At 32.4% G+C, this 23,220-nt stretch overlaps 2 protein-coding genes and 1 long non-coding RNA gene across 5 annotated transcripts; 2 read left to right on the forward strand and 1 right to left on the reverse strand.

Moving 5' to 3' along the window:
- Positions 1-1,842: 1,842 nt before the first annotated feature.
- On the forward strand, positions 1,843-15,130 carry LOC128872589 (HEAT repeat-containing protein 5B). 2 transcript variants are annotated; one of them, XM_054115451.1, is made up of 35 exons: positions 1,843-3,193; positions 3,429-3,606; positions 3,700-3,911; positions 4,038-4,185; positions 4,253-4,363; positions 4,436-4,619; positions 4,693-4,853; positions 4,921-5,170; positions 5,257-5,400; positions 5,477-5,727; positions 5,839-5,950; positions 6,035-6,287; positions 6,372-6,481; positions 6,573-6,736; positions 6,905-6,937; positions 7,285-7,359; positions 7,437-7,712; positions 7,841-8,122; positions 8,240-8,429; positions 8,541-8,710; positions 8,784-9,105; positions 9,185-9,451; positions 9,540-9,721; positions 9,801-10,046; positions 10,160-10,379; positions 10,477-10,734; positions 10,802-10,964; positions 11,027-11,142; positions 11,297-11,581; positions 11,661-11,897; positions 12,091-12,242; positions 12,316-12,529; positions 12,653-12,667; positions 12,990-13,135; positions 13,222-15,130. In XM_054115451.1, exons 2-35 carry the CDS (start codon positions 3,475-3,477, stop codon positions 13,396-13,398), a joined length of 6,258 nt encoding a protein of 2,085 aa, XP_053971426.1. In that variant the 5' UTR covers positions 1,843-3,193; positions 3,429-3,474; the 3' UTR covers positions 13,399-15,130. The 2 variants fall into 2 exon arrangements, with proteins under 2 accessions (XP_053971426.1, XP_053971427.1); XM_054115452.1 differs by lacking the exon at positions 6,905-6,937 and having other exon boundaries at positions 1,844-3,193.
- On the reverse strand, positions 4,864-16,203 carry LOC128872601 (uncharacterized). Of its 2 annotated transcripts, XR_008456223.1 has the most exons (4): positions 15,744-16,203; positions 15,161-15,649; positions 5,461-5,700; positions 4,864-5,050 (listed from the first exon to the last, which is right to left on the reverse strand). It is a non-coding gene; the product is annotated as an uncharacterized LOC128872601 (long non-coding RNA). The 2 variants fall into 2 exon arrangements; XR_008456222.1 differs by having other exon boundaries at positions 15,161-16,203.
- A 241-nt stretch (positions 16,204-16,444) lies between these two features.
- LOC128884843 (uncharacterized) lies at positions 16,445-20,622 on the forward strand. The gene is made up of 13 exons (XM_054138498.1): positions 16,445-16,697; positions 16,829-16,956; positions 17,205-17,247; positions 17,508-17,646; positions 17,877-17,959; positions 18,109-18,257; positions 18,330-18,415; positions 18,612-18,944; positions 19,078-19,258; positions 19,434-19,698; positions 19,862-19,936; positions 20,088-20,233; positions 20,361-20,622. Exons 1-13 carry the CDS (start codon positions 16,555-16,557, stop codon positions 20,480-20,482), a joined length of 1,893 nt encoding a protein of 630 aa, XP_053994473.1. The 5' UTR covers positions 16,445-16,554; the 3' UTR covers positions 20,483-20,622.
- Positions 20,623-23,220: the final 2,598 nt, after the last annotated feature.

The following is a 23,220-nucleotide window of genomic DNA, read 5'->3' on the forward strand; positions in this document are numbered from 1 at the left end:
TTTTAGATTTCGCTTTTACAATTCGTTTTTACTAATTTAAAGTTATATCGATTGTTCAATCATGGACAATCCAAAATGTCTATAACAAAACTGTTAACGTAAAATTAAAAATGATATGTTTCCATGTACAGGGTGCGACAGAAATAACTCCCACATTTTAAAAAACGATTGAAAAACAAATGATACGAGATAACACCAGACACTTTTTATTTCTTAAATCTAGATATAAAAAAGTTTCTTTTACTTTATGTTTTAAAAGTTATGTCGTCCAAACGGTGGCCTTTACGGGTGATACACATTTGGAGTCGTTCTTGAAAGTTTTCCATCACTCCAGCATTTCGGGGTAAATTCTTTCAATTTCCTCTTGGATGGCCTCCTTTAGTTCATTCAAGGACCAAGAACGATGTTTGAAAACTTTTTTATATCTAGATTTAAGAGATAAAAAGTTTCTGGTGGTATCTCGTACCACTTTTTTACAATCGCTTTTTAAAATATGGAAATTATTTCTGCCGCAACCTGTATTACTCACAAGGAATATATTGTAGTTTATCAAGTGTAACGAGGGCTGAAAAAAGGTTCGTGTACCATCGATTCCAAGCACGATACCATCTAACATCTGGTCTGCTAATTTCTAGCGAATCCTGTCTAAAACCAGTCTGTTTGGGTTCATGCAATGCATCTTGGATGTCGTGGGGAACTCCCCTGCCTGTTCCAAGAAGTGGAATAACCACGCGTCCCTTAAATTGGATTCACTGTTTTATGCGAAAGCTACACTATGGTTACACCTTGTTAGTAGCAGTTGAGTTATATTCGCTCCTACTTTCCTCATCGTGCTTTTTTCTTTTCTCTTTGGGTCACGAAATATATACATATACAACCTGAGGACCGAAAGTCCTACTTCAAGAATTAAATTTACTTTTTTTTTCTGCTTTACATTGTCAGCCCATTTCTAAGGACATATGCACGTTTGCAGACTAGGAACGATAATGAATGACGAGAAAAAGGTGTAATTATCACATACTAGATACAATTTGCATAATTACTAATTTGCACTTTGATATCTTTCATCATTGATTGGGCATTATCGCGCGAATCGTCGATCGCATCGTATCTATTTTATTTATAATTCGTTTCTACTGGTCAATTCAATTTTTCTTTTTAAGTAGCTTGTGTCGGTATAGATATAGTATATATATTTACACGAGTGAAATCATATTTGATTCTTCCTTCGTATGAATTCCCTGGTAATCGTAAATCTTCCAAATTTTGAAAATCGCTAAACGATGGACGAAAAATTGTGCAAATGCGTGTTATGTGCTTGTTACGTTAATTAGTTTACATGAGAAATGCAGGAAGTGACTGCAATTTTTCTTAGACAGTTCGTAAACAGTGCGTGATCGTGATCGAATAAACCATAAATACGCAGACGCGGTGCTGTTTTTACATCGAACAAAGTGTTGGTTAAAATGACAGACGTACGATTGATCTACGGTAAAGTTACCTTGGAATGAATTTGTTTAGTGGAACTGTGTTACAATTATGCGGAAGGCATGAGGATACATGATGTTTCTCATTAACATTCCTAAAGGTTTCATTAAGTAACAAACATTTTGTTCGAGTTGATAGCGGAAATGTCTTAATAATATTATAGAATTATTTTTTTTGACGATCAATTCGATTTATGTCTGTTGATTTTCTCTTTAAAGTTAGTAAACTGTTAACAATGTTTTTCTCACAATATTTTTGTAACAAATATTGGAAAAGGGAACTTATTATGTTGCTAAACTGATTTTCCCTTTCTTCATCTAATTTCAGAGATATAACAGTGTAATAGGCGCCAATAGGACTTTTTTAAAATTTCATTCATGCTGTACAAATATTGCATCTTAAGGGGCTTTGTGCGAAACTGTATTACCGACTCAGAACTTGAGAACTGAACGTGGCGCTCTCTGCTTCACATATGCGTCAATGCTTTGTAGTGAATTTGATAAAACGCTCGTCATTAGTCATTAGTCATTAGTCAACATAAAGTTCAACTTATTAAAAACTCATTTCAATCATTTCATTCATACATTTATTTTTTCTTTCATTCCTTCCTTTCCTCCTTCCCCCTTCCTCCTCGCTCTTTCTCATTTTCCACTCATTTCCCTTTCAACTTCAATTTAAAACAGATTAATGGCTCGAGTAAGAAGTTTTGAATAATAAACACGTCCAAGGAATCTTAAAAAAGATTATACGCAGTATGAAATACCAATGTTGACTATGACAAATTACTCGTAAATTATTTATTATGAAGGGCGGAGAGAGGACAGTATACCACAGTATACTAATTAGTTTTTTTGTTATTTCGTGTTTTTTTAGCGAGATATGAAGCTTGCCTTGAGATTTTTTTTTTTTAACTAAAATCTGTAAAAAAAGTACGAAGGTACAGGTTAAAAATTGAACAATTTTTATATATTCTTCAGTGAAAGGTGAATAAGGATTACATATACACATACACACATACAAGCTAAGAATCCGTACACACTTGCGTTTGCCTGATTCTTGAATCCAAACGCAGTGTTTATAAACATGACTGCATCTCATATAAATAAAGAACAAATTAGTGATTTTGTAAATAGTGATGTATTTTCTTACGAAAGTATTCGCATAACGTTCCGACTTAATAATTTTTGTATCGATTTGACAGTGGTTGTTAAAATTCTACAATATGTTTTATTGCAAAATCAAAACCTGCTATACTACAAAATAAAATCTTGATAACCTTTTTTACTTAATTGTCATTTATTTTTTTCATTTAATTGATGACGTTCTTTGGAATATTGGAAAAATATTAAAATGTGTGGGTGCAATAAAGTCACAGCGAGTAGGTGGTCTCAATGATTCATTGTCGACGCTTCTCATCCAGGTGATTACCGATCCACCCTAACCTAAATCAAGTTAAAATATCTGTGTTACGCGGAAAAAGTAAATCGTTATTTCAATAATCCATGCTGTTATTAAAAAGCGATGACAAGCTGTTGATAAAGTGATTCATTTTACATAGTACAATTGTTGAGTGGGAAATATCAATAGTTATGTATTTACATAGCTTTATGTTAATGAAATGGAATGATTTTGTGTGAATAGATAACAAAAGAAAAGGAAAAATTATGTTACTTATTATCTACTGATAATACCGGAAGTGTTTGTGGTATTTAATCATTTACTGTTCTATAATTTTGTTAACGCTATTAATTCGTGTAGAATCAATAAGATCTTTTAACATCTTCAGAAAGAAAAGCATATGTATATTTTAAGTTGTCAGTCTATTGGAGATGTCCGAATTTATATTTGGCTCTATAATTAGAAATTAAATTATCGTATTGTAGTTAATTGCATCCAAGATGTTGAATGGTGAAAACTAAATTATTGTAATTTTGTTACAGAACAGCAGTGAAAAACATAAAGGTGTTTATAATCTAATTTATTGAAATGATGATGGAGTTGAGTCATAGTTTGACCCTCAATGAGGATGCCCTTAATCAAATCCCTGAGGCTAAACGACCAGTTTTTATATTTGAATGGTTACGGTTTTTGGATAAGGTTTTAATAGCTGCACAAAAGGTATTATTTATTTGATTTATTCATATCATATTTATCCACTACAATATGTTTTTTTCTTGGAATTTTTATCTTGGAATTATATGATATTTTCAGAGTGATATTAAAGGATGCCAGCAAAAATTAGTGGAACAATTAACTAAGCACATGCAAGGAGCACCTGGTCCTCCTACACGACGACTTATTGCAAGATGTCTTGCCACTTTATTCAGTGTTGGTGATACGTTTTTGCTTTTTGATACTGTCAATAAATGCAATGATATTCTTAGAAATAAGGATGATTCACCAAGTTTCCTCCCAACAAAATTGTAAGTATTCCTTGACACATTTATTTATTATTAATAATGAAAATACTGTTTTACTCTTATAATTCATTCCATTTCTATACATGGCACAACTCAATACATCTGTATTCGATTTCCAACTATTTATAGAGCTGCTATATGCTGTGTAGGATGTATGTATGAAAAATTAGGAAGGATGATGGGTAGGTCATATGAAGAAACTGTACAGATTCTGATAAAATCTTTACGTTCTGGGGAATCCCAAACTCGAATAGAAATTATGCACACTCTTGAAAAGGTAATATTTTTCATTAGACAAAATGCACGGTTATTTCTTGCATATTGTACAAAATTCAATTTACTAGGTATGTGCTGGAATGGGATCTGCGATTACAAATGTTCATAAAGAAATATATAAAGTTTCTAGACATTATCTTACAGACAGAGTAATGGCTGTAAGGTGTGCTGCTGCAAAGGTACTTTATTATTTACTTTTTTAGCACTTTGTATATGTATTATTGAAAATATGTTTCTTGTAATATTTACAGTGTTTACTGGAAATGTTAAATCATGCTCCATTTTTATATACAACTGAAATAGAAAGTGTTGCAACACTTTGCTTTCGAGCATTTGAGGGTTCAAATTATGAAGTAAGATGTGCAATTGCAAAATTATTAGGTACATTAGTGGCAATGACTCAACTTCCAGCACCAAAAGGGAAAAATCCTTCGGGTATGTAGAATAGACATGTTTAATTATTTGTTATGGACAAAACATACTTAAGTTAACCATGATTTTTATTTAGTGACACAGAGCAAAGGTTATAAACAAATTTCACTCGACGAAGTACTGAATATTTTAATGTCTGGATTTTTAAGGGGTGGAGTAGGTTTTTTAAAAGGTACTGGAGAAATCATAAAAGGAAACTCTAGTGTGAACAGAGACGTTCGAGTTGGAGTCACACATGTAAGGATAATTATATATTTTATACAGAATTTTATGATCAATTATTTACGTTATTAACATTTTGCAGGCATATGTAGTATTTGTTCAAATGCTGGGAGGTTCATGGCTTGAACGTAATGTTGGTTCATTAGTTGCCCATGTACTTGATCTTGTAACTAATCCAAAAGCTGCTAGTTCCCATGTTGATGCTGTCTACTCTAGAAAGTGTGTTAATTTTATATTACATGGCACTATCGGAAAGTTATTGGGTGAAGGAGCTCAAGCTGCTGCATGCAAGGAAATAGCACACATTATTTTGAAACAAATGAATTCTATTGGTAAACTTGTTAATTTTTCTTGTCACAGTATTTTTATAAATCATTCTTGTATTAACTTGTGTTAACTTTTACCTTCAATCTTTTAGATTTTAGTCCAGAAAATGCTAAGGATTGTAACCAGGAAACATTATTTAGTCAACATTTATTAGTTTGTGCATTGCAAGAAATGGGGAACTTAATCTTAGGGTTGGGTACAACAGCTTGTAATTTATTGTCCGATCAATCTTTAAGTATGTACTTCAAATTTACAATTTATATGTAGTTATTTAATTATCAGTAATTGTACTAACCATTATAATGTCTCAGGTTTAATCGACACAATTATGGCTGTTCTGGTTCATCCGTGTCAAGCAGCCCGACTTGCAGCTTCTTGGTGTTTACGCTGTATTTGTGTAGCAGCTCCAAATCAAATAACACCTTTGATTGATCGTTGTGTGGATGGAATTGAAAATATGCGTAGCTCACCAGAAGCAATAGCTGGATATAGCAGTGCTTTAGCTGCAGTACTTGGTAGTGTCCGTTTATCACCACTTGGAGTTCCCCATACGAAAGGAAAAGTAATTATTTTAGAGACTCTTAAAATTGTGTATAAAATTATATACTATAAAGTAATCACGAAGTAAATACTATTATGTGATTAAGTTAAAATTATCCATTTCCGTTTGTAGATAATTTTTAATACTGCTGAGGAACTTCTGCGGAGTGCAAGCCAAAATAGTCGTTTATCGCTGAATCGAACACACGCTGGATGGCTTCTAATTGGAGCTATAATGACTCTTGGTATGATATTAACAGTTTAAGTTTATCAAACACAATAGTTATAAACGTAATAAATTATAAGGAAATATTAATTTAATTATTCAGGTACGGCTGTAGTGAAAGGATTACTACCTAGAATGCTACTACTCTGGAGAAATTCGTTCCCTCGTTCAAACAAAGAACTTGAGAGTGAAAAAGCCAGAGGTGATGCTTTTACTTGGCAAGTAACCTTGGAAGGTCGAGCTGGTGCATTATCAGCAATGCACAGTTTTCTATTGCATTGTCCAGAGCTTTTAAACGATGACATTACGAGACGACTTCTGACACCGATTGAGTCTGCACTGGCAATGTTAACTAAGTATGTAATTACTACATTTTTATATGTAGCTAGTACTTAACAGCGTTACGTTATTATAGTATACATCTAAAAATATTGTTTTAGTTTGTCACCTGTATTGAAAAATTACGGACAACAACTGAAAGCTCCAGCTGCAATGGTTCGTTTGCGTTTATATGAAACATTGTTGTTACTACCACCTCAAACATTTGAAGGTATAAATTATAATTATAAATTATTTATGATTTTAAAAACCATTTACTTTGTGACGTTATATGTTAATATTTGAATGTATGAATTAAATAGGTTCATATACGCATCTTCTAAGAATGTTGGTATCAGAATTTACATTGACCGAAAATCCTGGAAATACTACAACGTCATTATTACGTGCAGTTTGTCATGCCAATGATTCTGTCATTCTTGGTACATGGCTACAAGAAACTGACCACCGTACAATAGAAGATCAAGTAAGCATTTGAACTATGTATAATATTAAAAAAGTATATTTTGTAATCATGTATTGATATTAAAACATAATCAAATAACTAAAGCAGACGTATTGTAAAGAGTGTACGTCAACATGTCATATGTTACATTGTTTGAAGTTAATGTATAATATTTACACTCGTGTCTAGATGGAACCGAACAGAAGGGCAGATTTGGAACATGTGAGTAATGTTCTATGGTGCCTTTCATTACTTTTTAATACTTTTTCTGTATACTTTCTTTAAGTGTTACAGGAATATTTGTAAATTTACTTATGAAATAGTGAAAAGTAGTATTAAAACCGATTATTTTAATTTATTCTTTACTTTTCTAAGTACTCGTTACACTATGTTTTGCTTTCATTTTTATTTGTTTTACGCAATTCAAATTATGAAGTGATTTTAGTTTACAATACAAAGTTTTGATTAATTAATTTTATTTTTAGACTGTGATGGTATCAACATTTATGCTTGTTTACTTCGTATTGCTTATGAGAAATGATTTATTATGTATTCTATATTAATTTCAGTTGCAACCCAACAGTGCTGCAGGTTCTGGAGCTTTGGAACACAATCCATGTTGTCTTTATAGACCAGTGCCACATGTAAATATTCCAAAACATTGTTAGAGTCATATTAAAACAAAATCATAAAGATTCAATTCGAATAATTTTGCTTCTAGGATGAAATAATTCCTGGTCCTTTACCTTTGGGAGTTGCTGTTATTGATCTATCAGTGTCACTGTTTGGTCAAATTTTTCCACGTGTAGCGAACAAACATAGATTACAAATGTTAGATCACTTCGGCGAGTGCATAAAACATACGAAATCTGGTAGGCAGGAAGCAATACAAATGAACGTTTTTACGGCTGTACTAAGCGGCTTGAAGGGTCTCAATGAAGCAAAAACTGGATTTGGTCAGGAGGATGTAAAGAAGTCTGCCACTAATCTCATTATTGTAAGAATGTGCTATGTTTCTCTTATTAGCTATACATACTATACACTGTAAAGTTTAAAAGTTCTTTTCTCAACATTCAACTTCTATTGAACGTTTAATACTATTTAATATTATTGTTTATATTACAGAGCGCTTTAGTGAGCAGTAATTCGATACTAAGATGGGCAGCAGGAGAAGCTGTTGGAAGAATGGCTCAAGTTATTTCTGATCCAAAGTTTACAGCAGAATTGGCGCAAACGAGTTTTGACCGTTTAAAATCTGCTCGCGATGTTGCGAGCAGAACTGGTCATTCTTTAGCGTTGGGATGCCTTCATAAATACGTGGGTGGGATGGGATCTAGTCAACACCTCAACACAAGTGTCAGTATTCTACTTGCACTTGCCCAAGATAATTCGTCTCCTGTGGTACAAGTAAGATCGTGTATAAATACATATATAATATATGTCCAGTTCACACATGTATGCACTCCAATGCTACTTTAATAATTGTTTACGGTCAGAAGGATGTAATGTTATCCTCCTATCTAGGTATGGGCGTTACATGCTCTTGCACTTATAGCTGATTCTGGTGGACCAATGTTTCGGGGCTACGTTGAACCTACATTGTCTTTAGCATTAACTCTTCTTCTAAATGTTCCTCATTCCTATATTGATGTACATCAATGTATAGGGAAAGTGCTGTCAGCACTTATAACAACAATAGGACCAGAGTTACAAGGTGAGTTTTACATAGTTACATAGTTCTACATAGTTTATTTATCAACAATACTTGTTAATGTACATATAACTCGATTGTTGAATACAAAAAACAATATATTTTAATTTTCAGGTAACACATCGACAATTTGTATGGCACGATCATCATTTTTGTGTGCGTGCGCCATTATGCAAGACCATCAAGATCCTCTTGTGCAAGCAGAAGCTACAGGATGCCTCCAACAGTTACATTTATTTGCGCCCAGACACGTTAATTTGTCGTCTCTCGTTCCTACATTATGCGTAAGAATTATATGATACAATGCAAACAATACTAATATCGGTATTTTTTATATTTATATTATTTTATTCATAGCGAACTTTATCGAGCAATCATCTGCTTTTACGCAAAGCCGCAATATCTTGTCTTCGTCAACTTGCTCAGCGAGAAGCGAAAGAAGTATGCGAACATGCAATGACATTAGCTAATGAAAGTCGGGACACCAATGTAGTTGAAGGCCTTGTCATAACAGAAACTGGTCTTCCTGGTGTTTTGTTCAGTATGTTGGACACAGAAACTGATAGTAAATTGATAAAGGATATCCATGATACATTGACCAGTATGCTGCAAATTCTAGCAGCAGATAATTTATCTCAATGGTTATCTCTGTGTAAAGACGTTCTTACTATAGCTTCAGGTATAAAATAATGCGGTAACAAAATTATGTAAACGTCAAATTAAATAAGATTATAAAATTCTTATATTTTATCGTATAGAAACGTGTACTAACGAAGAAGGAAACGCCATCAACGTTGAAGATAGTGCCGTCGATAATGATAATGCAGACGCAGAAGGAGACGATGATCAAGCCGAATTTCATGCCGATGAATCTACGAAACAACGACCTGCTATCACTCCACGGTGGCCAACTAGAGTTTTCGCTGCACAATCTGTTAGAAGAATTGTTGCTGCTTGTGTAAATAATAAACAAGCACATTTCGATCTCGCCTTAGCTAAGGAGATCCAATTGTCTAAAGGAAAAAGTATGGTTTATTTGGTTCTATTTATTTTTGGTCTACATTCTTTAGGTATTTCTTTTGTTTAATGTTTATAAATTTCTTCCAATTTTAGGTGATTTCTTAGTATTGCATCTTTCCGATTTAGTGCGAATGGCATTTATGGCCGCGACCAGTGATTGCGATCCTTTGCGTCTTGAGGGCCTGAAAACACTTCAGGAGATTATAGATAAATTTGCAAACGTTCCTGAGCCAGAATTTCCTGGGCACTTATTACTTGAGCAGTTTCAAGCACAAGTAATTTATAAATTACATACGTATTAATAAATGTTTCAAAAGTATTTCATATCCTTATTTAATCATTGAATATTTATAGGTGGGAGCTGCGTTGAGACCCGCATTTGCTACGGAAACAGCGTCACATGTTACAGCTGCAGCTTGTCAAGCGTGTAGTGCTTGGATTGGAAGTGGAGTTGCCAGAGATCTCAATGATCTTCGTAGAGTACATCAATTACTTGTATCCTCTTTAGAAAAATTGAGAGAGGGACATACACGACCGCAGCTTTATAATGAAAGTTTGCTGACACTCGAAAGATTAGCGATTTTAAAAGCTTGGGCAGAGGTAAAATACAAATATACAATAAACGTTTAATGGTGAAAATGATATAATATGAATGAAATAATATAACGATTGGTTTACTTTATGTATGCTTTACCTTTATGTATTCGTTTTAGGTATATGTAGTTGCTATGATAAGAGATGGTGCTGCGTTAAACAGTAAAGACGCATTCAATCAAAATTCAAATCAACTCAATGATGGGAACGATGAAGACTTTGGGAAATTTGAATTCCAAACTGAAAGTTTATTAAGTTTGGTGCAACCAGAATTGTTAAGTTTGAGCCAGTACTGGTTAGCTGCTTTGAGAGATCATGCTCTACTTTCTTTACCGCCAGGTACAGTTAGTTTTGTATATTATATAGAAATTTTTAAATTGCATGTAATATAACCAGTAATTATCAGTAATAATAAACTAATTTCTTGTGTTATTAGAATTTTCCAGTCAATTACCACATGATGGGGGTGCTTTTTATACAACAGACACAATGGAATCTGCTCGACCTCATTATGCAGAATCGTGGGCACCAATCCTACATGCTGCAACACTCTGGCTGAATGCGAAAGGTTTCGGACTAGAAGAAACTAAGAATGAAGTACAAACATCAAATGCGACCAATAATAACAACAACAACAACAATAATGTCTCCCCTAAAACTAATACTAATGTTGAACGATTTCATTTACTGTTCGGTAAATAATAGTTTTTTTTTATGATAATAGATATTACTTTGTGCTACATATTTATCGAATGTTTTAGGTATATGCATGGAAGCTTTATGCAGTCCTCGATCTTCAGAATCCACTCAAAATATAGAAACATGTTTAAACGCTTTGTACACTTTATTAAATTCAGCGTGGGCTCGTAAAGTACTGATTACAGATCGTTCGTTACCAATTGAATTGTGTAATGTCCTACACAGGTATATTTTAACAAATACATTATACATTAAATTTGTGTATATTTCACGTTTTATTGTTTCAGAATGCTATTAACTAGAGAAAGTTATGTAATTCAAATGGTAGTAATGGAAGTTTTAAAACAAGTAATGAAAGCAGCACAGGAAGATCTGGCAGAAAGAAAGAAAACTAAACTAAAAGGTAAAACATAACATATTTTGTTTTTCATGAATAATAATAATTACACTAGATTGGACAAAATGTATTTAAGAAAGTATTTGAGTAAATAACTACCAATTGTTCATTCCTAAATTGGGCATATATTAATTTATATATGCGCATGGTATTATGGCAGAAATAGCACCAGCACACGAAGAAAGTAACGAAACTCAAGAAGTAGATCTATTAGGGGAAGGTGAAGAAAGTGGTGAGCTCGTGCCAGGTAAATCATTGGTATTTGCAATTCTAGAAGTGTGTTTGTGCCTTTTGGTTCGGCAAATACCAGCATTGAATCCAAATCCTGGCGGAACAACAGCAATTTTATCTCAAAGAGGTTACATGCCATCCGAAGAAAATGGAAAGCTCATAGCAGCTGCGCTTAATATAATGGAATCTCTGCCTACTCTTTGCTCTCCTCAAGGTAAATATTTTCTTTTAATTAAATTGAAGTATACGCCATTTCAAATATAGGCTAATGTATATATTGTACTCACTTTCAGGGGCTGTGGCAATTTTGCCAACATTGTTATATCTTGCAACTGGAGTAATAAGAGAAACTGCGGTACGGACTGACAATGAATGCAATAAAACAGGATCAGATATACCAGTTCATGCAGCTTTGCACTGCATGAAGAACCTTACAACAAATAAGTATGCTAAGGATCACAGAAGTCAAGAACAGTGGACTAGTCTTTTGCAAAGTGCTCTTGCTAAGATCATCGATCTTGCTAAAACAGGTACAAATAAAATGAATAACACATGAAACTTAGTGTGAAAATATGTAAATATCGATATAATGAAATAATGACGCTAGTTCGAACAAGCAATTAATGTATATTATCTACTAGGCTATTGCTGTTATTATTTAATTCCAATTATGCAAATGTTATTTATTTATCAGTAAGTATATTATGTATAATATGTTCATAGGAAATGACGAAGCAAAAATGGATGAGGTAGCAATGATATTAGGTATTGCGGTATTTGTTCTTCATGCTTCTTTAGAAGTTTTAAGTGCACCAAACCTACAGTTCCCTTGTATCAATCACTTCAGACATGCATTTCAATCGGAAAACACAATGGTATGATTTGCGGCATTTTAGTAGTGTCTTGAAATGATTCTTATAATTAAATTTATATACTTAAATGTTTCAGATAAAATTCAAATGTGTTCAAACTTTGAGAAACATATTTTTACATCCAGAACGTACAATAAGTACACCATATATCCATGCATTAGCGCCAAGATTAGTAGAATATCTCTACAGTGATAAAAGTAAACAAGTTACAAATGATTTAGAGTTGGCTTTCACCTTGGAATGTATCAGCACCGTAGAAGCTCTTATAGGACTTGCCGATCTTTCTCATCGTATGTAATAATCCATATTACGTTTTTACCGTATCTTTTACTTGATAAACTATATACTAAGAATAACTAGTTCATTGGAATTAAATTAACGTTGTCATTAAAACTATGTTACATGCAAAGCAGGAGATCTGTTACAAGGTGTGTAAATAATAGTAATATATACTCAGAATTTGTAAGAAGTTTCACTACCTTAGCGATGTCTAAATAGGACATGTTTATGAATTTTGTATAATAATATTATATGTCTAATACAAATGAATTTTTTTTCTATTATTACATTAGACGCGAGAAAACAAATTGGCGAGCTTCATCGGTATTTGAAAATCGAACATAACGAAATTTAAAAAATTTTTTAAACTAAAAAACTTGTCGAAATCATACGTCATAGTAGACAATGTAAAGAATATTAGTATCAAATCTTATCAAATATATTTCAATTTTCTTGTTTATAAATAATTAGGTATACAGATGCTGACTTTACTTGTGCCAATCCTAATTAATTATTTATTGGAGGGAGATCAACTTCAACATGCTTCCAAATATCAATTAAATCTTCACCAACAGAGCTTTCAATGGCTTAACAAGATAGGACCAAAGTATCCTCAGGTATTAATTGCATTATTCAAATAATTATCTTTATGTATGTACAAGACTATGTATTGACATTCTAAAGTATTTATTTCTTATTTTAGGAATTTAAAACATTGATGTCGCAATCTACAGAACTGAAAACTAAGCTAGAAAATGCCGTGAGATCCTCTCATCAGCAAGCACAAAGGCACACTCGAACAGTAGATCTCGTAAAACCACAAATTAAAATCTCTACACCATCCATTAAGCTGAAAACGGATTTTTCAAATTTTAACTAATTTAGTTATCTGTAACATTATTTAACACACTGTGTATCTATTCAGGTACATACAATCTGCTTGTTATCTTTACACATTATTCAATCTACAATGTTAAACATACTTAAATTCAAAGAAACTCTATGTAATGCATATTAGCAGGTATTCATTTTGTTCTTAGTTATTTTAGTACGATAATGAATTGCTACACATGAGTTAACACATTTGAGGACGATATATTATTACGACTAGTAGTCGACAAACAGGACTTTAAAAAAAAACCATAAAATATAAATATTTTCATATAAACAAATTTGAAGATAAAGTATGGCAAACATTTTCATGAGCAGTGTACAGTGTGTTACGAACAGTGTTACTAATTATGTCAACAAGCGGTAATAGATGATTATCGTATTAATTCGTTAGCTAACTTTCGTAAATAATAGAGCAGATCTAGCTCAGTACTTTCTGTCTAAGATATATTTTAATTACAAGAATCTTTATCTCTGTAAAAATTTCGTCAACCTGTATTTTATTTGTGAGTACTCATTTATTAGTAAATATTTTTAAAATATTAGCATTTAATATTGATATCTTCGTGAGATAGTTGAGCACTGGATTCAAGTCCAGAAGTATGGAGTAAATTGGAAAAATAATTTATTATCATAGAAAATCCGCTTTTCTATTTAATGTATTTATATTTTTCTAAACTCAGAAAATAATTGACTTTTTATTTTTAATCACTTTTCTTTATTATATAGAGAAATATTACACAATTTTTAAAACATTGTACATCAATAGTACACTCATATTTATTAAAAAATGTAAAATTGAATTTTGTAAAAACCATCAACTTATTTTTGACTCAACTTTTTTTTAACAAATGTGACCATCATAATTATGTGTTGAATCTATTAGTGATTATTTTATTCTAAATACGTTGAAACATTGTAAATACAGTGAATTCTGATTTGGGCCATCCGTTAATTGGATAAGCCATATAATTAAGATAAATCTTAAAGAATAAAATCGAACATTTACTTATATAACATTGTTCTGGTCCTAGTGCGTCCCAATTAATTGAAATCGATTGTATTTCATACTCTGTATATAAGTTACTTTTCATACATGTGAATAATTTAAGAATACAATACTTTGTTGTCAGACAGTGAAATTTATAATATAAACAAAATTATGGTTCTCGTAATTTTTAAATATCTTTTAAAGATTGGTTCGAAATAATTTATAATTATAACACTAATTTATTGAACTTAATTTAGTATTAATAAGAAGTACATGTAATTTATCTTTTTTAGTGATACAAATCGATATTGATCCCTTTTATATATCACTACGACTGTGGCAATTACAAGGTTACCATACAACATTGTATACTGTAAGATAAATTATTTAAATAAAAATATGTGTCATGAAACCAATAAAATCCATAGAAATAATATTAAGAAAACATAAACAACATAGTAAACACTAAAAAGTATTAAATGATATGAATGGGTTCGAAACATGCAAGATATATTCCCTTTGATTATATAAGTTACATGATCGAGGGCGTCAACTAATTGGCCATAGGTCCAAAAATTAGTTTGATATTCTCAACCACATTTATGGTGACGGACAGGTTTTAATGACCCCTCATGTGCCGCCACGTGAGTGATTGTTACTTCGTAATTCAAATGTTTCGCTTTCGCGGACTTTAAATGACGACGAGTACCGGCGGAAACCGACACTGACGCTGAAATTTTCATACCAGTGTGGTACTCACCGATACGCTAGATATGTGTATGCGATGCCTACTAGAGCCGCCTGGATTTGTGTCACCAACTAAAAACGTGGTTTCACCATTGAGCTCTATCCTAGGATAGATCCTTAGGATAGAGCTCAATGCGTTTCACTTCCCACATCTGTGCTTGGGCCCTGAACGAAATGGCCGCCGCATGGCCGTTGTCCGTTGGTCCGTTGTACTCTTCACACCGTCCCCACTCCACGCCGTCGGCATACGCGTTCAAATTCGCGTCTGCGCGGAGCGACATACTTTAGGGCGAATCCCCACACAGGAACCAATAGGAACGCCATTCCCTCTTTGAGTATATAGAAATCAATATTATATTGATATTATATACTATTTAACAACATTATATAATATAATATTGATATAATATATTGAAGTCCATATACAAAGCATAGTTTATCTTCATATCTACACGTTTTCTTTTGGTGTCCAAATTGTAGACAAGTGTGACATTGTCTCACGCTGCGTACGTATGGGAAAATATTGACATATAAGCCTCCGCCACTAGCACAAAAACTATGGCTACTTGGTTTCTGAATATTTAGTTTGATCTGACCTTATATTGCTTGCTGCAAATTCTGCTTCTATGATAAAAAAATCAGATGTCCGGGTCATCCTTCATGAAGGTGGTGAGCTGAGGCCTCCTGATTGCCTGGACAAATTCAGCGTTCGGCTGATTAGACTGGCTGCTAGAAGTGCCAGAAAGTTGCTCAAAACTGTATTGAATGGGGTCTTGAACCATTGTAGAATTCAATACGACCTCGGAATCCTCGGTTTTGTTCATGACCCTAATTCATCCTTTTGCCGCAGCACGTGGTATTTTTTGAGGTTAGAATGACGCTTTCCGGTTGAATCACGTCGGTAATGTAGAACTCTGTTCCGTCACAACTTACGTCCTTGAAAAAATGAAGATAGCAAACGTACTTTTATTGTTTATAAAGTTTTAAGGCCGAAATGGCAAAATCAGGCCATGGAGTCGCATCCGCCAAAGTGTAACGAATGTATTAAAACCAGAATTATTAGAAGATATTGCTTCTTTGCTATCCTTGAAAAAAGTCATGCTAGTCTAATCGTCCTGTCCTCGTCTCTCCTGCAATTGTTGTATCGCCCTCTCTGTCCTTGTCCCGGAGTTTCCTACTTTTTCCGCAACTGTCGCTGAAGTCAACTCGAAGTTTGGCTCTGGCTCCTGCGCACCGACGGCCTTTTTGAATTCATCCAATGCATCGACGTACCTCCTTCAATAATCGATTGATCGATTTCTCGACGATACTCTTGTTCGTTTTAACGGTTTAACCGAAAGAAACAAAACTCGATGGTAGAACGATTCGCATTTTATTTGTGTTCTCATTTAACCATTTAATTTTCCAATGTTTTATTCACACGAGCTCCTCTCTCTTCGACGAAGGGGTAAATTTGCGCGATGCTGGTTGGCCGCGACTATCAGCGAGAAAATATTTAAAAAAACTGTAAATCAAAAGACGCTTGAGAAGATTAAAGTAGCTTATCTCTGGTAATATCGTTTTTCTACGTGCGTGTGTGTGTATACGCACTTGTTTTCGAATTTTGAGTTCGATAATGATAGTTCGTAGTGTAATTTCCATTTTTGATTGTTTGGATTAATTACTACTATTGTTTTTCCAGTGAGGAGATCTTGTCAGCGATCGAGGTACGCGGTGACAGGATCCATTACAGAATGAGTCTTTACCTTGTCTCCCAGTTAATGTACGGCGCGACGAAAATACTGTTTTATCAAACACAACTTCTTCAAGGTAATTTTCCTATCTATTTAAGTTTAATTACATCCAAGAAGAAGTAATGTTTACTAAGAAAATAATAATAAACAAAGATATCAAGTTTAAGAATTATTATAAATATAATATTTTTCAGTGAGAAGGGTATGTCAATAATGTTTTGATTTAATTTATTGTAATTCCTTGTAATGCCAATAATAATAACCACTGTTCTTTTTCTATTTTTTATAGATAAAGGAAATTTATTTTTTTCTTTTTTATTACAGATTTTTTATTTGGACAAACCTCAAGCTTGTCACATAAGAAAAGGTAATAATTAAAAAATCATATGTTTATATATGTAGATATTTAAACTAATGATGTATTTCAACAAATTTCTACATTATTTTTATATCTGTAATGGTTCTGTAGACAATTCGTAACTTTTACTTTAAAATCATTTCTAATTTTATGGTAGCCTTAATGTTTAGAAAAAATATTGGTAATTTGAAAAATATAAATTTTTATTTTTATTAGAGCGAAATTTGTTACTAGATTGACAGGATTACAAATAACATCCTTTTTTATAGGGATAATGATGAGTTTACTTTAGAAATGGCTTTAAATGAACCAAATGATCCTCCTACAAGGCAGATGATCAATGATCATGTATCACGAAAATTGCATCTCATCACAGAAAAACCTTACTCTTTCGTTATGAACCACTTGGTAAGGATGATCAAACTATGTTAAGATATCATTTAAACAAATAGAATACTCAATTAAAATTTAAGTAAGTCATGAACTAAATGAATCAAAAATGTAAAATGAAACTATTATGATATAAAGTTATCATAACTGGATGTATCACGTATTACACAAATTTAATAGGAAATACTTTGTTTGTATTTTGATAATCCACTTGAATTTAATTGGATAATAATGTTATTCAAATGTAGATACAAGATGAAACGAATTTCGGAGTAATGACTGATTTTGACCTGGAGAATTTTATGTTACCTGAAGAAGAAGACCAGTTCCTGTTAGTTTCCCATGTATCCAGAACTCCAAATCCTTTTACATTCATAAACTACCAAGTTTGAATCCCTATAGTTTTAAAATTACTTTATAATTGCTTGTTTATTTTTCTGTTAACATTTGTACAATTATTTGTATATATATTTATACTAGGAACGAAATACGAAAAATTGATCAGAGACAGTCACAACAAATTAATGATAGCATTGTTGATATACGTGACATCGAATTTATCGAGTCTAAAAAAGGTCACGGAGATAGTTTTTCTAAACAGGATCAAAGAGAGTTTTTGGTGATCCATGGTAACTTTGAATATTGTCAAGCTTAATCATATTCTATTAATATATATTATTTCTATTAGTAATGTTTTTCAGATGACCAATTCAAAAAACCAGTTCCTGGAACTCCTAAAAAAAGGGCTTCAAAATCTCTTCCTGGAACTCCTTCAAAGAAAAGAAAGGTATCTTGAGAAGAGAGTCGCAATTGTACCAAATTTTTTCTTAACATCAATTACTCATTTTTTAATTATTTTCTTTATTACATAATTGTTCTACTCTGTCTTCAATTTTAAATATTTACTGATTTATTTCTTTCCTTAAAATTTTCATATTAAAGTCAATAAAACATGGTATTATTTTTAATGTTTCATTTTACAGATTAGTTCTAAAGAACTTACACCTCCACATACATCTGTGGAAGTACCAGTTGTAGATGTACACGAACTACAATCTGGAGAAGTAGTTCCACCTCCACATACATGCCAGGAAGTACCACTTGTAGATGAACTACAACCTGCAGAAGTAATTGCACAGAGGCTTGAACCTATACAAGTAACAGATCTTGAATTGCAACCTTTTATTCATGAACATGTAGAATTAACAGGGGATACAAGAAAAAGAAGAATTAGAAAGAAACTTTACGATAAAGAAACTATGTTAAGCAATAACGTATTACGAAACGCGATTGGAAATGTTGCTATTCATACAGTGGTAAGTTTTTATAATGAGTATATGTAAAAGATATTAATTGAAATCACTGGATTGCTTAATGAATTATTAAAATGACTGAATTATTAAGGATGCATACAAATAAGTATTTAATTTCCATTTTATTATTTTTCAGGAACATTATTCGCATATTCCTAATAACGCTCTATCAGCTAAGAAATATTTAACACAGCCTGCATTAAAATTCTTAAACAGACCATGGGCAGAAATTTTGATCAAACTTTTCGAACGTCATCTTGTAATACCTTCAGTCACCCAAAATGAATTTTCGAATCTTCAAATTGACGAAACAGAACGTGAGCAACATAATACGATTTTTATTTTAATTAATAAAATAATCTCACTTTAGAGATTTATTGCTGTCGCGGTTTCAATAGTAACAAATATTTATTACTGATAATTTGTGGTAAATAATAAGTACGTTAATACGTTATGAACGAAACAAATACTTTTGTAACTATTATTTCACAGTGAATGAAACTCTACGTCCGGATCCGACGAGTAAATTGGACATTCAAGAGGTTGAAATATCGAGTAAACTTGCAATAATCGAGCCAAATGATCATTCTAAGACAATAAACAAAACACAACCTCGAGCCTCACTACCGCACAACCTCCCTATCGCGCTTACGCACTCAGCATATGTGCCCGGAGAGCAACAGCAAGAGGAGATCACTGGAGTTCCTCCAGAAGAGGTTACATTTCCAGAAATTCCAGCTCTTGAAGAGAAAGTGAGGTATTGGTTAATTTATTGCAATATTTAGGGTCCAATTGATATTCCTCCTGAGCTTGAGGTTTGCTTGTCTGCTCATCATATCACAATTAATATTTAACATTCAGTAAATTTAGTTTCAAGTATAATAAATGTTGCGAAATCCATTAAACATTAATGTTTCCAGTGAAACCACCAAAGAATTGGAAATACAATTAAATGGGAGAAAACCACCAAGTAGTACATCAGGATCCATTTCTAGGTCAGCATTCTTTGTTTCTTATAAGTTTTGTACAACCTATAATATAATTATTTAAAGTATTTCTAAACATATTTGCACAACTATTATTAGTGTGTATTAATTTTGTTCTTGGTAGTTTCCAAAATAAGACATGTTTCATTTTTTATTGTAGTTATAGGGTATCTTTAACAAAAGCAGAATTCCAAGCATTGTTAGAAGTCCACTGGCATCAAAGGATCATACCAAAATTTCACGATATAATTTCACCCGACAATTACAACAAATTGGATGCCTCACATGCGTTCCTATACTGTTTGGGTTAGTAAAATTGATAGTTAAATTTAACTTGAGCCCTTTTAAACATTCTTTTTAAGTTACATAAATGATTCTAAGGTAAGTCTCATTTTCATTAAATTGTCTTTTTCCACTTTTTACGAACTTTTAGAACTACATGCGGAAAAGGTTGTAGTTTTGGAACAGACAAAACCCTACGACACAATTTCTATTCAAAGATATCCTTGCCACACTTCAGGAACTAGCGACGAAAATTGTGAAGATTTACTATAAATTCGCAGTAGTTAAGTATGTATGCATATATCAATTACTAAGGACAGTTTATGAAATACTTTCTATGAATTTACTTTTATATTTAACCTATGATATATTATATATTATATAACATAAATGTCTGTTAGTAATAAGACATGTTTTTGGTAAGTCGTCTTTGTATTAAATTATATTTTTTGTAATATTATGGTATATAATTACAATTATTATTAATATCATTTAAAAAGTATGCACCTTTTAAATTTACTTTAGACCTTCTGTTCCGCATGAATACGTGCATTTGAGCTAGTCAAGTAGTAGTAACCAAGGAGAAGACTCGTGTTGTCCAGCTTAGGAAATAAAATACAAACCCCGCTTCCAAGGGAAGCTTGCCAAGTGATACACTCCGATTTCGATGAAACATTGCATAAATATTTATTAAACCTGTCTAAGAAAACAGGTGTAATTCGTTCGTGCCCGTTTTTCACTTTGAAGGAGAAACTACCCCTTTTCTCTGAGCCGCTCTGTTTACTTATGCGTTTATAACTTGAAAACGATAAGAGATATCGAAAAAATGTTCATATAAACTTTGGACTGTTTTAAGAGGCCTATAAGCCAATGTCAAACAATTTAAAAAAGAAATTTTTTTCAAAAATTACCACCCTCCTGCTCGAAATTTTTAAAAATTTTGATTTATTCCTAGATTAATAAAAGCGTTTTTTTCTTATTCTGAATCCAACGGTGTGTATTAGTTTATAATTATCATAATCACAATTGATGTAATATTCCAAAACTGTCGCTCTATTAGTCGATGGAATTCGTTAGTTTCAAAACTGTGGTGGATATTTACACACCCTATATAAATATACTATACATATATATGTTATTTCAGGAGCAATTCAATTAAGGAGTTTAGTCAAGTACTTTTTCAATCCACCAATTTTAATTTATATTTCAAGCAACCGTAGAGATACATCCGAAACTCGTGATTTTGTACAAATAAAAATGCAATCTTTGTGTAGTAAGAAGATTTCGATAGCAAAATTTGAAAAGGTGTTGAGATGTGTGCACGCAGCCGCATAATACTCATCTAATGTGCAACCAGCCTTAGGGTATTCTTCCAACGCCTTAGGCTGAAATACAGCACAATAGTGCATTCTTTGTTTTAATGCTAAACCATCTACTGTGCAAGCGACGACGAAAGTGAAAGCAAGCCGCATAATATGGACCGTCTAATCGACCTCGAAATCGTGCAATAGCTGGCTCGACGCTATGGCTAAAGTCAAACCTGCTAAATGGAATAGAGAAGGGGACGAGAGAGTGATTACGTTATACGAAAGGGTACAAAAATGTATGCTGCAGGAGCCTCGACCAGATACAGTCAGGGATAAACGATGAATTTTGTCAACAAATAGAACATTTTCATTGTCACATTTTTATATGACTAGACTGCGAATCTTTATGCGCAATTAAATCTTTGCAAACGTACCTACAAAAAGTGAACCTAAATAAAATACATGTTACTTCCAAATATTATAATATGAATTTTACGTTCAATATTTTTTTGTATATTATTTCGCATACTACTGTGTCCATTTCACAAATTATGTTAATTAATAAATGTTGTTTGGACTATATCTATCTTAGAGACTTCCGAGAATACGTAAAATATCATTGATTATAAACAAAGAAGTTAAGAAACTACAATTTCACAGAAAAGTTTTTTGGAAAATTGATCGGTGTACACAAAACTTTTGGTGCAATTACTTGCAATACAAAACATACTTAATAATTTTTACACTTAATACTTGAAATATTCTAACGTTCGAGACAATTATATAAAAAATTCTATGGAACAGTTTTCCGAGTGAATGAAGTTGATCGATAAAGATAAAGAAGTTGCTTCTCGTTCGCGGAAAGTAAGAACATACATATTACGAAACTGACGCATAGAACAGAGCAGAAACGTTCTCACGCGTAACGACGAGTATAAAAAGTAATATGAAATAGAATGCCAAGTGTGAAAGAAGACTTGATTGTAAACTGATTTATCGTTAAATTAGTTCACTTCCCTTTGGCGTAAATTTCAGGTGAAAGTTCTTATTGTTAGAACGGGTGAATCCTGCTTATATTGTATGCAAAACGTTTTCGTAAGCAACGGTACGTGTCCATGAGATTCCTCTGTTATTTCTATTGCGACCTAAGGCTTCGATTCACGTACACTGCGACGTGTATTCACCTATTAAAAAAAGTACACTTCACTGACACGCAAGTCAATGGAAGAAATACCACAAAAGAATATTGTACAAAAGTAAGAAATATTTAAAAACAAAAAAAAATAACCATAATACCTCTTGCAGAAAAAATTAGAAAACATATTTATTCATGTTTCAATTATTTGAAAAATTGTTTTTACGAGAAAAAAGTTAAAATTGGCGGTACAGCAAATCGACGTAAATAATTGTTTTCAATAAAACTGTTTCATAGCAACTATGATTCTTTCAATTTTGAAAAATATGAATTTGCATAAATATCCACAATCTAAATATGTGTTCATGGTCATTCAATTCCCAAAAGTTTCTTCCGTGACTTGCACTCAGCTATTTTGTGTTTATATAAATAAACAACCTGAGTTCAATAATGTAAAATTAGACATAAAATATTGTGTATGTATTACTTATTAATGAAATGGAAGAAACTTTTGGGACAACCTAATATATCAACTAGTAAATGTTGTTTGGACTATATCTATCTTAGAG

Source organism: Hylaeus volcanicus, chromosome 2 (genome assembly GCF_026283585.1).
Source record: "Hylaeus volcanicus isolate JK05 chromosome 2, UHH_iyHylVolc1.0_haploid, whole genome shotgun sequence".
Classification (NCBI taxonomy): Eukaryota; Metazoa; Arthropoda; class Insecta; order Hymenoptera; family Colletidae; genus Hylaeus; species Hylaeus volcanicus.

Coding starts and splice junctions, on each gene's coding strand:
- LOC128872589 (XM_054115451.1), top strand. CDS start 3,475: ATGATGATGGAGTTGAGTCATAGTTTGACCCTCAATGAGGATGCCCTT. Junction 8,430..8,540: donor AATAGGACCAGAGTTACAAG/GTGAGTTTTACA, acceptor TTTAATTTTCAG/GTAACACATCGACAATTTGT. Junction 10,735..10,801: donor ACGATTTCATTTACTGTTCG/GTAAATAATAGT, acceptor CGAATGTTTTAG/GTATATGCATGGAAGCTTTA.
- LOC128884843 (XM_054138498.1), top strand. CDS start 16,555: ATGTTTTATTCACACGAGCTCCTCTCTCTTCGACGAAGGGGTAAATTT. Junction 16,698..16,828: donor ATTAAAGTAGCTTATCTCTG/GTAATATCGTTT, acceptor TTGTTTTTCCAG/TGAGGAGATCTTGTCAGCGA. Junction 17,647..17,876: donor CTTTCGTTATGAACCACTTG/GTAAGGATGATC, acceptor ATTCAAATGTAG/ATACAAGATGAAACGAATTT.